Below are 16,068 nucleotides of genomic sequence, written 5' to 3'. Positions count from 1 at the left end.
CTCCAGTTTTTCTCCATTTAAACTCACCTCCCAGTTTACTTGTCCCTCAATCCTTCTGAACCTAATAACCTTGCTCTTATTCACATTTACTCTCAGCTTTCTTCTTTCACACACTTTACCAAACTCAGTCACCAGTTTCTGCAGTTTCTCACCTAAATCAGCCACCAGCACTGTATCGTCAGCAAACAACAACTGACTCACTTCCCAAGCCCTCTCATCTACAACAGCCTGCATACTTGCCCCTCTCTCCAAAACTCTTGCATTCACCTCCCTAACAACCCCATCCATAAACATATTAAACTACCATGGAGACATCATGCATCATTGCCACAAACTGACATTTACTGAGAACCAGTCACTTTCCTCTCTTCCTACTCATACACATACCTTACTTCCTCGGTAAAAACTTTCCACTGCTTCTAGCACCTTGCCTCCCACACCATATACTCTTAATACCTTCCACAGAGCATCTCTATCAACTCTATCATATGCCTTCTCCAGATCCATAAATGCTACATACAAATCCATGTGTTTTTCTAAGTATTTCTCACATACATTCTTCAAAGCAAACACCTGATCCACATATCCTCTACCACTTCTGAAACCACACTGCTCTTCCCCACTCTGATGCTCTGTACATGCCTTCACCCTCTCAATCAATACCCTCCCCTATAATTTTCCAGGAATACTCAACAAACTTATACCCCTGTAATTTGAACACTCACCTTTATCCCCTTTGCCTTTGTACAATGGCACCATGCATGCATTCCGCCAATCCTCAGGCACTTCACCATGAGCCATAAATACATTGAATATCCTCACCAACCAGTCAACAACAGTCACCCCCTTGTTTAATAAATTCCACAGCAATACCATCCAAACCCACCACCTTGACTGCTTTCATCTTCCACAAAGCTTTCACTACCTCTTCTCTGTTTACCAAATCATTCTCTTGAACTCTCTCACTACGCACACCACCTGGACCAAAACACCCTATATCTGCCACTCTACCATCAAACACATTCAACAAACCTTCAAAATACTCATATATTCTGTGTGTGTGTGTGTGTGTGGGTTATGCATAAGAAGTGGTTTATCTCTCCTATAGTTTGGTTCTTGTCTTGAGCCACTAACTGTTAACCTAGCCTCCAGTTAACATACCAGGAGTTCCTTAAGTACCATCAAGATCTTACCAAGATAAGAGATCTAAATCCCTGAATCAACATAGGGGGATTTGAGATGAAAATTAAAACGGGATAAACCATACTTGTAACTGGGCAGTCCCTTGCCCTTGCTGAAATACCAAAAATATGCTAATGAACTTTTGGTGCTGGTCGGTCCTTACAAAACTTGATATGGGCATTTTCCATCTTTATGTCAAGAAGCAAGTGGATCTGACAGCTATCTGCTTAAAATAGATTTTGGTGCAATGAGGGTACCTTGGCCTCAGGTAAGTTCATATGACAGAATCACTCTATACCCCCAAGTCATTGATGGGGGATTTGATGATAATCCAACTTTCCTTCGATATTATATACAACTTAGCCTACTAATGAGGAAAGGGTACTAATTACCCATTACTTATAGCTTTTATATTTGAATCCTCAGTTTATATTTGAATTATCTTTTAAAAGACTTTCACCAATTCACACAGATTTGATCCTCTCACTCATACGTCTATGAGTCATATGTGAATGTTTCCATCTACAGTTTTGTGCAGTGGACAAAAAAAAAAACTTGTTTGCCTCCCCGTGCATTTTCAGACATGATGTTAAACTTACATTTAAGTACTTTGTCATGTCTCCTTTGGCCTTGATTACTATTTGCAGATGTCTGGGCATGGAATTGGCAAGGTTCTTGAATATACTAAGTCCATGTCTTGGCCCATCCATAGGGCCTTGATCTGAATGAGATGAAGCACTATTGAGGTATTGCAAGAGAAGCCACCTGGTTATGCATTCTGAGCACTCAATGCATCTAGAAATCTTATGTGTATCCACATTGTCTTGTTTCCCTTTGAGAACTGAGGCTTTATCTTCTCAAAAGGTGAGAGCCAGCCATCTTGAAAAATTATTTGGAAGAATTACAGTACCCAGAAATGAAATTCCCAAAATGAAGTGGCAGCCAGGAAGAGTAAAGATGGAACATCTCAAAATAGCTTAAGGCACACTGAGGCAGATAGCTGGTGCTTACAGTGTTAGAAACATTACCCTCAGCAACTAGACACATGAGGATTTTACCCTGAGATCTTTATGTGCTTGTACAATATATATAAACCTTAGCAGTGCATCGTCTTTGAAAATACATTGGGGGTGTACAATGTTTCTTTTGGACACTGTAATTAGAAAGGTGTGTTAGGTAGTGAAAATTATACTATAAGTTTATAAAGTTAAAAGTCTATTGATTTTTCAGGAATGTACGATATGAATTTAGTGAGACATATCATCCTTGACGAAGCAGATTCTCTACTTGATGACAGTTTCAGTGATCAGGTGACCCGCTACCTTTCAAAATTTCCGGTCAGTATGATATCACAGTTCTGTGTATGAATTAAATCCCCACACATGAAAATAAATGTACTGCGTGAAATTTGTCTTTATAGTTTAGAGATATACCTAAAAAAGACTAGCATATGAATAGGTTGGGTACTATAGCAGGACATGAGGATACCATACCAGCTCATACCGATTAAAAAAGAATATAGCTGGAATTTAAACGGACTTATTTTTTAAATTAAATCTGACATTATTTAAGTACAAATCCTATTTTAATTTAGCCTTTGGAATATCAGTTTATCTTAATCTATATTAGGAGCACCTTCATCCTGAGGCCATGGGTATTATTCTTTCCCATTATCCAGTAAAGTTGATCCCCCTTTGGTAGGATATGAGAAATCAGATTAAGATTGGCATGTTACCTGTCTGTCAGTGCAAGGAGTTAGAAGGTACACCAATTTCCAATAGTTTGCATATCTGATTTTCTCTAAGGAATCAGTGGAAAAATATTTATTCATTATACTTTGTTGCTGTCTCCACGTTAGTGAGGTAGCGCAAGGAAACAGATGAAAGAATGGCCCAACCCAGCCACATACACATGTATATACATACACATCCATACACACACATATACATTCCTGTAAATCTCATCGTATATATATTCTTGGAAAGAGGAGCAAGAATGAAGTCTGTTGTGGATGAGAGAGCTTGGGAAGTGAGTCAGTTGTTGTTCGCTGATGATACAGCGCTGGTGGCTGATTCATGTGAGAAACTGCAGAAGCTGGTGACTGAGTTTGGTAAAGTGTGTGAAAGAAGAAAGTTAAGAGTAAATGTGAATAAGAGCAAGGTTATTAGGTACAGTAGAGTTGAGGGTCAAGTCAATTGGGAGGTAAGTTTGAATGGAGAAAAACTGGAGGAAGTGAAGTGTTTTAGATATCTGGGAGTGGATCTGGCAGCGGATGGAACCATGGAAGCGGAAGTGAATCATAGGGTGGGGGAGGGGGCGAAAATCCAGGGAGCCTTGAAGAATGTGTGGAAGTAGAGAACATTATCTCGGAAAGCAAAAATGGGTATGTTTGAAGGAATAGTGGTTCCAACAATGTTGTATGGTTGCGAGGCGTGGGCTATGGATAGAGTTGTGCGCAGGAGGGTGGATGTGCTGGAAATGAGATGTTTGAGGACAATGTGTGGTGTGAGGTGGTTTGATCGAGTAAGTAATGTAAGGGTAAGAGAGATGTGTGGAAATAAAAAGAGCGTGGTTGAGAGAGCAGAAGAGGATGTTTTAAAATGGTTTGCGCACATGGAGAGAATGAGTGAGGAAAGATTGACCAAGAGGATATATGTGTCGGAGGTGGAGGGAACGAGGAGAAGTGGGAGACCAAATTGGAGGCGGAAAGATGGAGTGAAAAAGATTTTGAGTGATCAGGGCCTGAACATGCAGGAGGGTGAAAGGCGTGCAAGGAATAGAGTGAATTAGATCGATATGGTATACTGGGGTTGACGTGCTGTCAGTGGATTGAATCAGGGCATGTGAAGCGTCTGGGGTAAACCATGGAAAGCTGTGTGGGGCCTGGATGTGGAAAGGGAGCTGTGGTTTCGGGCATTTTTGCATGACAGCTAGAGACTGAGTGTGAACGAATGAGGCCTTTGTTGTCTTTTCCTAGCGCTACCCCGCACATATGAGGGGGGAGGGGGATGGTATTCCATGTGTGGCGAGGTGGCGATGGGAATGAATAAAGGCTGACAGTGTGAATTGTGTGCATGGGTATATATGTATGTGTCAGTGTGTGTATATATGTGTACAGTGAGATGTATAGGTATGTATATTTGCGTGTGTGGATGTGTGTGTATATACATGTGTATGGGGGTGGGTTGGGCCATTCCCTTTCGTCTGTTTCCTTGCGCTACCTCGCAAACGCGGGAGACAGCGACAAAGCAAAATAAATATAAATAAATTTATATACACTCACACAGACATATACATATATACACATGTGCATAATTCATACTGTCTGCCCTTATTCATTCCCGTCGCCACCCCGACACACATGAAATGACAACCCCCTCGCCCCGCATATGTGTGAGGTAGCGCTAGGAAAAGACAACAAAGGCCACATTCGTTCACACTCAGTCTCTAGCTGTCATGTATAATGCACCGAAAACCACAGTTCCCTCTCCACATCCAGGCCCCACAAAACTTTCCATGGTTTACCCCAGACGCTTCACATGCCCTGGTTCAATCCATTGACAGCACGTCGACCCTGGCATACCACATCGTTCCAGTTCACTCTATTCCTTGCACGCCTTTCACTCTCCTGCATGTTTAGGCCCCAATCACTCAGAATCTTTTTCACTCCATCCTTCCACCTCCAATTTGGTCTCCCACTTCTCTTGTTCCCTCCACCTGACACATATATATGCTTTTATCAATCTTTTCTCACTCATTCTCTCCATGTGACCAAACCATTTCAAAACACCCTCCTCTGCTCTCTCAACTACACTCTTTATATTACCACACATCTCTCTTACCCTTTCATTACTTACTCGATCAAACCACCTCACACCACATATTGTCCTCAAACATCTCATTTCCAGCACATCCACCCTCCGCCGCGCAGCTCTATCTATAGCCTATGCCTCGCAACCATATAACATTGTTGGAACCACTATTCCTTCAAACATACCCATTTTTGCTTTTCAAGATAATGTTCTCAACTTCCATACATTTTTCAGTGCTCTCAGAACGTTTGCCCCCTCCCCCACCCTATGATTCATTTCCACCTCCATGATTAAATCTGCTGCCAAATCCACTCCCAGATATCTAAAACACTTCACTTCACCCAGTTTTTCTCCATTCAAAATTATCTCCCAATTGACTTGTCCCTCAACCCTACTGTACCTAATAACCTTGCTCTTATTCACATTTACTCTCAGCTCTCTTCTTTCACACACTTTACCAAACTCAGTCACCAGCTTCTGCAGTTTCTCACCTGAATCAGCCACCAGAGCTGTATCATCAGCGAACAACAACTGACTCACTTCCCAGGCTCTCTTATTCACAACAGACTGCATACTTGCCCCTCTTTTCTAAACTCTTGCATTCACCTCCCTAACAACCCCATCCATAAACAAGTTAAACAACCATGGAGACATCACGCACCCCTGCCGCAAACCAACATTCACTGAGAACCAATCACTTTCCTCTCTTCCTACTCATACACATGCCTTACATCCTCGATAAAAACTTTTCACTGCTTCGAACAACTTACCTCCCACACTATATATTCTTAATACCTTCCACAGAGCATCTTTATCAACTCTATCATATGCCTTCTCTAGATCCATAAATGCTACATACAAATCCATTTGCTTTTCTAAGTATTTCTCACATACATTCTTCAAAGCAAACACCTGGGGCCATATGCAGAAAACTTCTTGGAATGCTTAAGTATGCTTAACCCCAAAGAATTTTACTTAACTTTAAGAATTTTGCTGAGCATGTTTCTGAAAGCTGCCCTAGGTATTTGCTTAGCAGACGACAAACATTTTGACCCAAACTGAATTTCATACTTCTTAAATCTTATGCTGAAGTTTTGCTAAGCATCGTGCTTAGTCCTTTTCTGTGTGGCACTTATGTCACTTGCTCAGCTAAGCATAAAAATAAACAGAAATCTAAGAATTTTTCTCCATACAGCCCCTGATCCATACATCCTCTACCACTTTTGAAACCACACTGTTCTTCCCCAATCTGGTGCTCTGTACATGCCTTCACCCTCTCAATCACTACCCTCCCACATATTTTCCCAGGAATACTCAACTAACTTATACCTCTGTAATTTGAGCACTCACTTTCTCCTTTGCCTTTGTACAATGGCACTATGCAAGCATTCCGCCAATCCTCAGGCACCTCACCATGAGTCATACATACATTTAATAACCTTACGAACCAGTCAACAATACAGTCACCCCCTTTTTTTTTTTTTTATAAATTCCACTGCAACACCATCCAAACCCGCTGCCTTGCCGGCTTTCATCTTCTGCAAAGCTTTTACTATCTCTTCTGTGTTTACCAAATCATTCTCCCTCACCCTCTCACTTTGCACACCACTTCGACTAAAATACTCTGTATCTGCCACCTGTCATCAAACACATTCACCAAACCTTCAAAATACTCACTCCATCTTCTCACATCACCACTACTTGTTATCACCTCCCCATGAGCCCCCTTCACTGAAGTTCCCATTTGTTCCCTTGTCTTATGCACTTTATTTCCCTCCTTTTCAAAGCATCTTTTTATTCTCCCTAAAATTTAATGATACTCTCTCATCACAAATCTCATTTGCCCTCTTTTTCACCTCTTGCACCCTTCTCTTGACCTCCTGCTTCTTTCTTTTATACATCTCCCACTCATTTGCATTATTTCCCTGCAAAAATTGTCCAAATGCCTCTCTCTTCTCTTTCACTAATAATCTTACTTCTTCATCCCACCACTCACTACCCTTTTTAATCTGCCCACCTCCCATGCTTCTCATGCCACAAGCATCTTTTGCGAAAGCCATCACTGCTTCCCTAAATACATCCCATTCCTCCCCCACTCCCCTTACGTCCTTTGTTCTCACCTTTTTCCATTCTGTACCCAAACTCTCCTGGTACTTCCTTACACAAATCTCCTTCCCAAGCTCACTTACTCTCACCACTCTCTTCACCCCAATATTCTCTCTTCTTTTCTGAAAACTTCTACAAATCTTCACCTTTGCCTCCACAAGATAATGATCAGACATCCCTCCAGTTGCACCTCTCAGCACATTAACATCCAAAAGTCTCTCTTTCGTGTGCCTATCAATTAACACGTCATCCAATAATGCTCTCTTGCCATCTCTCCTACTTACATACGTATACTTATGTATATCTCTCTTTTTAAGCCAGTTATTCCCAATCACCAGTCCTTTTTCAGCACATGAATCTACAAGCTCTTCACCATTTCCATTTACAACACTGAACACCCCATGTACACCAGTTATTCCCTCAACTGCCACATTACTCACCTTTGCATTCAAATCACCCATCACTATAACCCGGTCTCATGCATCAAAACTACTAACACACTCACTCACCTGCTCCCAAAACGCTTGCTTCTCATGATTTTTCTTCTCATGCCCAGGTGCATATACAACAATAATCACCCATCTCTCTCCATCCACTTTCAGTTTTACACATATCAATCTAGAGTTTACTTTCTTACTCTGTATCACATACTCCCACCACTCCTGTTTCAGGAGTAGTGCTACTCCTTCCCTTGCTCTTGTCCTCTCACTAACCCCTGGCTTTACTCCCAAGACATTTCCAAACCACTCTTCCCCTTTACCCTTGAGCTTCGTTTCACTCGGAGCCAAAATATCCAAGTTCCTTTCCTCAAACATACTACCTATCTCTCCATTTTTCTCATCTTGGTTACATCCACACACATTTAGACACCCGAATCTGAGCCTTCAAGGAGGGGAGGTTTTCTAGCCCCCTGCTCCCATCCCCATTAGTCGCCTTCTACAGCACACAGCTCCCCTATCCCCAGGGATAAGTGGAAAAATAGATACCTAAAAATCCATAGACACTAAAGAAGCTGTCAGCAAAATCACTTGAAAATACATAATAGAATTACAAACAAATAAAAGATAGATGTAAAACTTTCCAAGGCCAGGAGATACTGTGAGGGTGAAAGAAGTAGTTAATCATCTGAGATGACGAATGATGGGTTCCATTCATGTTTGATTGTTAGTGTAAAGATGTTGGACTTTCTCCATCTTTACATGCTCTGCCCTTAAATCACTGTAGTACCTTGGAAACAAGTGGTGAGTTGTAACTAGTATGAACAGTCTTCGTTTTTCTCCATAGGCTTGTTTACTCCATTTTTTGTGCTAGCATGGAAAATGAATTGACTGTGCCTAGCTATTTTCATATTTTTATCTTAGATTCAGCAGAAAAAGATTTTAACCTCTCTGTAGATGCTACCCCTGCAGTAGCAATTAATGTTGCATACAGGAATCCTCATGTAGTGTGTCTTAAGAGATGTGAATTCATCAAGATCCAGTATATATTTATTGTTAACTGTACTTAGTCACTGTCTCCCACATTAGCGAGGTAGTGCAAGGAAACAGATGAAAGAATGGCCCAACCAACCCACATATACATGCATACGCACATATACATACCTTTACATTTCAACGTATACATCCATATACATACAAAGACATATACATATATACACATGTACATATTCATACTTGCTACCTTCATCCATTCCCATCCCCACCCTGCCACACATGAAACAACACCCCTTTCTCCCCGAGCGTCCAAGAGGTAGCACTAGGAAAAGACAGCAAAGGCCGCATTCGTTCAAACTCAAGTCTCTCGCTGACATGTGTAATGCATCGAAAGCACAGCTCCCTTTCCACATCCAGGCCCCACAAAACTTTCTATGGTTAACCCCAGACACTTCACATGGCCTGGTTCAGTCCATTGACAGCACATCGACCCTGGTATACAACATCATTCCAATTCACTCTATTCCCTACATGCCTTTCACCCTCCTGTATGTTCATGCCCCAATTACTCAAAATCTTTTTCACTCCATCCTTCCACCTCCAATTTGGTCCCCTGCCTCTCCCTCTTCACTCCACCTCTGACACATATATACTCTTTGTCAATCTTTCCTCACTCATTCTCTCCATGTCACCAAACCATTTCAATACACCCTCATCTGCTCTCTCAACCACACTCTTTTTATTACCACACATCTCTCTTACCCTTTCATTACTTATTTGATCAAACCACCTCACACCACAAATATCTCATTTCCAACACCTCCACCCTCCTCCGCACAACCCTATCTATAGCCCACACCTCGCAACCATATACCATTGTTGGAACCACAATTCTTTCAAACATACCCATTCTCGCTTTCCACACATTCTTTAACAATCCCAAAACCATCGCCCCCTCCCCCACCCCGTAACTCACTTCCGCTTCCATGGTTCCATCTGCTGCTAAATCTACTCCCAGATATCTAAAACACTTTACTTCCTCCAGTTTTTCTCCATTCAAACATACCTTCCAACTGACTTGTCCCTCCATCCTACTGAACCTAATAACCTTGCTCTTATTCACATTTACTCTCATCTTTCTTCTTTCACACACTTTACCAAACTCAGTCACCAGCTTCTGCAGTTTCTCACCCGAATCAGCCACCAGCGAACAACAACTGACTCACTTGCCAAGCTCTCTCATCCACAACAGACTGCATACTTGCCCCTCTTTCCAAAACTCTTGCATTCACCTCCCTAACAACCCCATCCATAAACAAATTTAACAACCATGGAGACATCATGCACCCCTGCCGCAAACCGACATTCACTGGGAACCAATCACTTTTCTCTCTTCCTACTTATACACATGCCTTATATCCTCTTTGTCAATCTTTCCTCACTCATTCTCTCCCATGTGACCAAACCATTTCAATACACCTCTTCTGCTCTCAACCACACTCTTTTTATCACCACACATCTCTCTTACCCTTTCATCACTTACTCGATCGAACCACTTCACGCCACACACTGTCCTCGAACATCTCATTTTCAACACATCCATCCTCCTCCACACAATCCCATCTATACCTCGTGCCTTGGAACCATATAACATTTTTGAAACCACTATCCTTTCAAACACTCATTTTTGCTCTCCGAGATAATGTTTTCGCCTTCCACACATTCTTCAACGCTCCCAGAACCTTCGCCCCCACCCCTATCCTGTGACTCACTTCTGCTTCCATGATTCCATCCGCTGCTAAATCCACTCCCAGATATCTAAAACACTTCACATCCTCCAGTTTTTCTTTATTCAAACTTGCTTCCCAGTTGACATGTACCTCAACCCTACTGAACCTAAAATTAACCTTACTCTTATTCACATTTACTCTCAGCTTTCTTCTTTCACACACTTTACCAAACTACGTCACCAGCTTCTGCAGTTTCTCACCCAAATCAGCCACCAGCGCTGTATCATCAGCGAACAACAACTGACTCACTTCCCAAGCCCTTTCATCCACAACAGGCTGCATACTTGCCCCTCTCTCCAAAACTCCTGCATTCACCTCCCTAACAATCCCATCCATAAACAAATTAAACAACCATGGAGACATCACGCACCCCTGCTGCAAACCAACATTTACTGGGAACCAATGACTTTCCCCTCTTCCTACTCGTACACATGCCTTACATCCTCGATAAAAGCTTTCCACTGCTTCTAGGAACTTACCTTCCACACTATATATTCTTAATACCTTCCATAGTGCATCTCTATCAACTCTATCATATGCCTTCTCTAGATCCATAAATGCCACATACAAATCCATTTGTTTTTCTAAGTATTTCTCGCATACATTCTTCAAAGCAGACACCTGATCCACACATCCTCCACCACTTCTGAAACCACACTGCTCTTCCCCAATCTGATGCTCTGTACATGCCTTCACCCTCTCAATCAATACCCTCCCATATAATTTCCCAGGAATACTCAAGAAACATATACCTCTGTAATTTGTACACTCATCTTTATCCCCTTTGCCTTTGTACAATGGCACTGTGCATGCATTCTACCAATCCTGAGGCACTTCACCATGAACCATACATTCATTGAATATCCTCACCAACCAGTCAACAACATAGTCACCCCCTTTTTTGATAACTTCCACTGCAATGCCATCCAAACCCGCAGCCTTGCCGAAGCCTTCACTACCTCTTCTCTGTTTACCAAATGATTTTCCTTGACCCTCTCACTTCACACACCACCTCAACCAAAACACCCTATATCTGCCATTCTATCATCTCACACATTCAACAAACCATTAAAATACTCACTCCATCTCCTTCTCACTTCACCACTACTTGATATTACCTCCCCATTAGCCCCCTTCACCGATTTTCGCATTTGTTCTCTTGTCTTATGCACTTTATTTACCTCCTTCCAAAACATCTTCTAATCCTCCCTAAAATTTAAATTCTCTCTCACCCCATCTCTCATTTGCCCTCTTTTTCACCTTCTGTACTTTTCTCTTGACCTCCTGCCTCTTTCTTTTATACATCTTCCAGTCATTTGCACTATTTCCCTGCAAGAATTGTCCAAATACCTCTCTCTTCTCTTTCACTAACAATCTTACTTCTTCATCCCACCACTCACAACCCTTTTCTAATCTGTTCACCTCCCACTTTTCTCATACCACAGGCATCTTTTGCACAAGCCATCACTGCTTCCCTGAATACATCCCATTTTTCCCCCACTCCCCTTATGTCATTTGCTCTCACCTTTTACCATTCTGCCCTCAATCTTTCCTGGTATTTCCTCACACAAGTCTACTCTCCAAGCTCACATACTCTCACCACTCTCTTCATCCCAATATTCTCTCTTCTGAAAACCTCTACAAATCTTCACCTTCGCCTCTAGAAGATAATGATAAGACATCCCTCCAGCTGCCCCTCTCAGCACATTAACATTCAAAAGTCTCTCTTTCACGCACCTATCAATCAACATGTAATGCAATAACACTCTCTGGCCATCTCTCCTATTTACATACTTATGTATATCTCTCTTTTTAAACCAGGTATTCCCATCACCAATCCTTTTTCAGCACACAAATCTATAAGCTCTTCACTGTTTCCATTTACAACACTGACCACCCCATGTACACCAATTAGACCCTCAACGGCCATATTACTCACCTTTGCATTCAAATCACCCATCGCTATAACCCGGTCTCGTGTATCAAAGCTGCTAACACACTCACTCAGCTCCCCCCAAAACGCTTGCCTCTCATGATCTTTTTTCTCATGACCAGGTGCATAGGCGCCAATAATCACCCATCTCTCTCCATCCACTTTCAGTTTTACCCTTATCAATCTATAGTTTACTTTCTTACACTCTATCACATACTCCCACAACTCCTGCTTCAGGAGTAGTGCTACTCCTTTCTTTGCTCTTGTCCTCTCACCAACTCCTTCCCCTTTACCCTTGAGCTTCATTTCACTCAGAGCCAAAACATCCAGGTTCCTTTCCTCAAACATACTACCTATCTCTCCTTTTTTCTCATCTTGGTTACATCTACACACATTTAGACACCCTAATCTGAGCCTTCGAGGAGGATGAGAACTCCCTCCATGACTCCTTCTTCTGTTTCCCCTTTTAGTAAGTAAAAATACAAGGAGGGGAGGGTTTCTAGCCCCCATCTCCCATCCCCTTTAATCGCTGTCTACGACACGTGGGGAATGCAAGGGAAGTATTGTTTCTTCCCTATCCCTAGGGATAGGAGACCAAATTGGAGGTGGAAAGATGTAGTGAAAAAGATTTTGAGTGATCAGGGCCTGAACATGCAGGAGGGTGAAAGGCGGGCAAGGAATAGAGTGAATTGGATCGATGTGGTATACCGGGGTTGACGTGCTGTCAGTGGATTGAATCACGGCATGTGAAGCGTCTGGGGTAAACCATGGAAAGTTGTGTGGGGCCTGGATGTGGAAAGGGAGCTGTGGTTTCAGGCATTATTGCATGACAGCTAGAGACTGAGTGTGAACGAATGGGGCCATTGTTGTCTTTTCCTAGCGCTACCTCGCACACATGAGGGGGGAGGGGGATGGTATTCCATGTGTGGCGAGGTGACGATGGGAATGAATAAAGGCAGACAGTGTGAATTGTGTGCATGGGTATATATGTATGTGTCTGTGTGTGTATATATATGTGTACATTGAGATGTATAGGTATGTATATTTGCGTGTGTGGACGTGTATGTATATACATGTGTATGGGGGTGGGTTGGGCCATTTCTTTGGTCTGTTTCCTTGCGCTACCTCGCAAACGCGGGAGACAGCTACAAAGCAAAATAAAAAATAAAAAAAAGATATATATATCCTTACCAGACTTCAGGAGATATGATTTTGCCTGACTAAGATGTCTTTTGACAAGCCAGATTTACAGTGAACATGGCCAGAATTCTTTCAAAATCTAGATGAGTTACCACTTTACTGTCTAACCGTGGGCTTGGTCTTGAGTGTTTGATGTACAAGAATGAATTACAAGTTGAGTATGCCTGGTAAATTGTATTTGTAAGTGATGATTGAGAGGATGATGGCATATACAGGACATCAAAATGGGGAGGAGCAGTGTGGCTTCATGAGTAGCAGAGAATTTGTTATGGATCTGCAGAAAGCCTATGATAGAGTTGACAAAGTTACTTTTAAGATGCTCTAAATGAATGATGTAGGAGGAAAGCTATGTGAAGTATTGAAGAATTTCAGTCAAGAGAGTAAAGCATGTATGTGAGTAGGAAGAGAGTAGGGTAAGTGGTTCAGGTGAAGCTGGGTCTGTAGCGGGGATGTGTGATGTCACCATGGCTGTTTATGTATGGATGGGAAGAGAGAGGGAAATACAAGGGTTTTAGGAAGATGATTTGTCTTGCAGTCTGCTAGGGATGAGGGTTCCTAGGAGGGGAGTTAGTTGCTGTTTGCTGATGATACGGCTCTAGTGGGAGCCTTGTGTGAGAAGCTGCAGAAGTACAAGTCTAAGTATTGGAGATTGCATAAAAGGAGGAAGTTAAATAGAATAAAGTTTATTAAATATAGGATGGGAGAGAGTTTGGTTGGAAAGTGAGCTTGACCAGAGAGAACATGGAAGTAGAGTGTTTTAGATACTTGATAGTGGACTTGCCAGCAGATGGAACCAGAGAAGTTAAAGTGAACCAATGGATGGGTGAGGGGGATAAGTCCTGGGTGCTTTGAGGAATGTACAGAAAAGAGGTTACTGTCTGTGAGGGCAAAGTTAGGTTTAGTAGTCCTGATGGTGTTGTATGAATGTAAGTTTTTTTTTTTTTTTTTTTATACTTTGTCGCTGTCTCCCGCGTTTGCGAGGTAGCGCAAGGAAACAGACGAAAGAAATGGCCCAACCCCCCCCCATACACATGTATATACACACGTCCACACACGCAAATATACATACCTACACAGCTTTCCATGGTTTACCCCAGACGCTTCACATGCCTTGATTCAATCCACTGACAGCACGTCAACCACGGTATACCACATCGCTCCAATTCACTCTATTCCTTGCCCTCCTTTCACCCTCCTGCATGTTCAGGCCCCGATCACACAAAATCTTTTTCACTCCATCTTTCCACCTCCAATTTGGTCTCCCTCTTCTTCTTGCTCCCTCCACCTCTGACACATATATCCTCTTGGTCAATCTTTCCTCACTCATCCTCTCCATGTGCCCAAACCACTTCAAAACACCCTCTTCTGCTCTCTCAACCACGCTCTTTTTATTTCCACACATCTCTCTTACCCTTACGTTACTCACTCGATCAAACCACCTCACACCACACATTGTCCTCAAACATCTCATTTCCAGCACATCCATCCTCCTGCGCACAACTCTATCCATAGCCCACGCCTCGCAACCATACAACATTGTTGGAACCACTATTCCTTCAAACATACCCATTTTTGCTTTCCGAGATAATGTTCTCGACTTCCACACATTCTTCAAGGCCCCCAGAATTTTCGCCCCCTCCCCCACCCTATGATCCACTTCCGCTTCCATGGTTGGATCCATCCGCTGCCAGATCCACTCCCAGATATCTAAAACACTTCACTTCCAGTTTTTCTCCATTCAAACTCACCTCCCAATTGACTTGACCCTCAACCCTACTGTACCTAATAACCTTGCTCAAAATATAAAAGTACTAAGAGTGGATGTGCTGGAAATGAAATGCTTGAGGACAATATGTGGTGTGAGGAGGGTTGATTAAGTGAGGAATATTAGAGTAACAGAGACTTATGGTCTTAAGAAGAATATGAAAAGAGCTGTGGGGGTATACTGAAATGCTTTGGACACTTGGAGAGGAAACTGAGAGGAGGCTTACTAAGGGGGTATATTTATTAGAAATGGATGGAAGAAAGAGAAGGAGGAGAACAAGGACGAGATGGAATGATAGAGAAGTCAGGGCCTAAACATGAAGGAGAGTGTGAGGCATGCACATTATAAAGTGAATTAGAGTGATATGATATGTAGGAGGTGATGTGCCATCATTGGACTGAACTAAGGCATATGAAGTCATAGAAGCCAAGGAAAGGTATGTGGGGCTTGCCTTTGTATAATGGGCTCTGGTTTCAATGCATTAAGCATGACAATTAGAATGGATGTGAATAAATGAAGCCATTCTTCATATGTTCTTGGTGTTACCTAATTGCAAAGGAAATAGCAAATAAGTTTAGAATGTTGAAATACAGCCATATGCACAGAAATCTAACACAGTATGTAGTTTAGTGTTAGATATTACAACCAAGCTGTGAGATCTTTTTCATATATCTCCTTGTGGTTATGCCATGGGTGAAAAATCACCATCAATGAGGTTGTATTAGTGATTTACCATGTTGTTGACGAACTTTTCACTCTAAAACAGCCCATTCTTCCTTCATTACTGATTAAGAAAAACAAAGGAATTCAAACAGCAACAGACTACTTGGTCCTTTCAAAGCTGTTT

At 42.2% G+C, this 16,068-nt stretch overlaps 1 protein-coding gene across 1 annotated transcript in view; it reads left to right on the top strand.

Annotated features, from left to right (window-relative positions):
• The window catches only part of Dbp21E2 (putative ATP-dependent RNA helicase Dbp21E2), an 84,568-nt gene that overhangs the window by 31,353 nt on the left and 37,147 nt on the right, over positions 1–16,068 (top strand). The window contains exon 7 of the mRNA XM_071686517.1: positions 2,413–2,519. Coding sequence (XP_071542618.1) covers positions 2,413–2,519 — 107 coding nt within the window. The remainder of the gene's footprint in view (positions 1–2,412; positions 2,520–16,068) is intronic.

This window comes from Panulirus ornatus, chromosome 3, assembly GCF_036320965.1.
Source record: "Panulirus ornatus isolate Po-2019 chromosome 3, ASM3632096v1, whole genome shotgun sequence".
NCBI lineage: Eukaryota > Metazoa > Arthropoda > Malacostraca > Decapoda > Palinuridae > Panulirus > Panulirus ornatus.
This window is presented reverse-complemented; position numbering and strand designations above follow the sequence as displayed.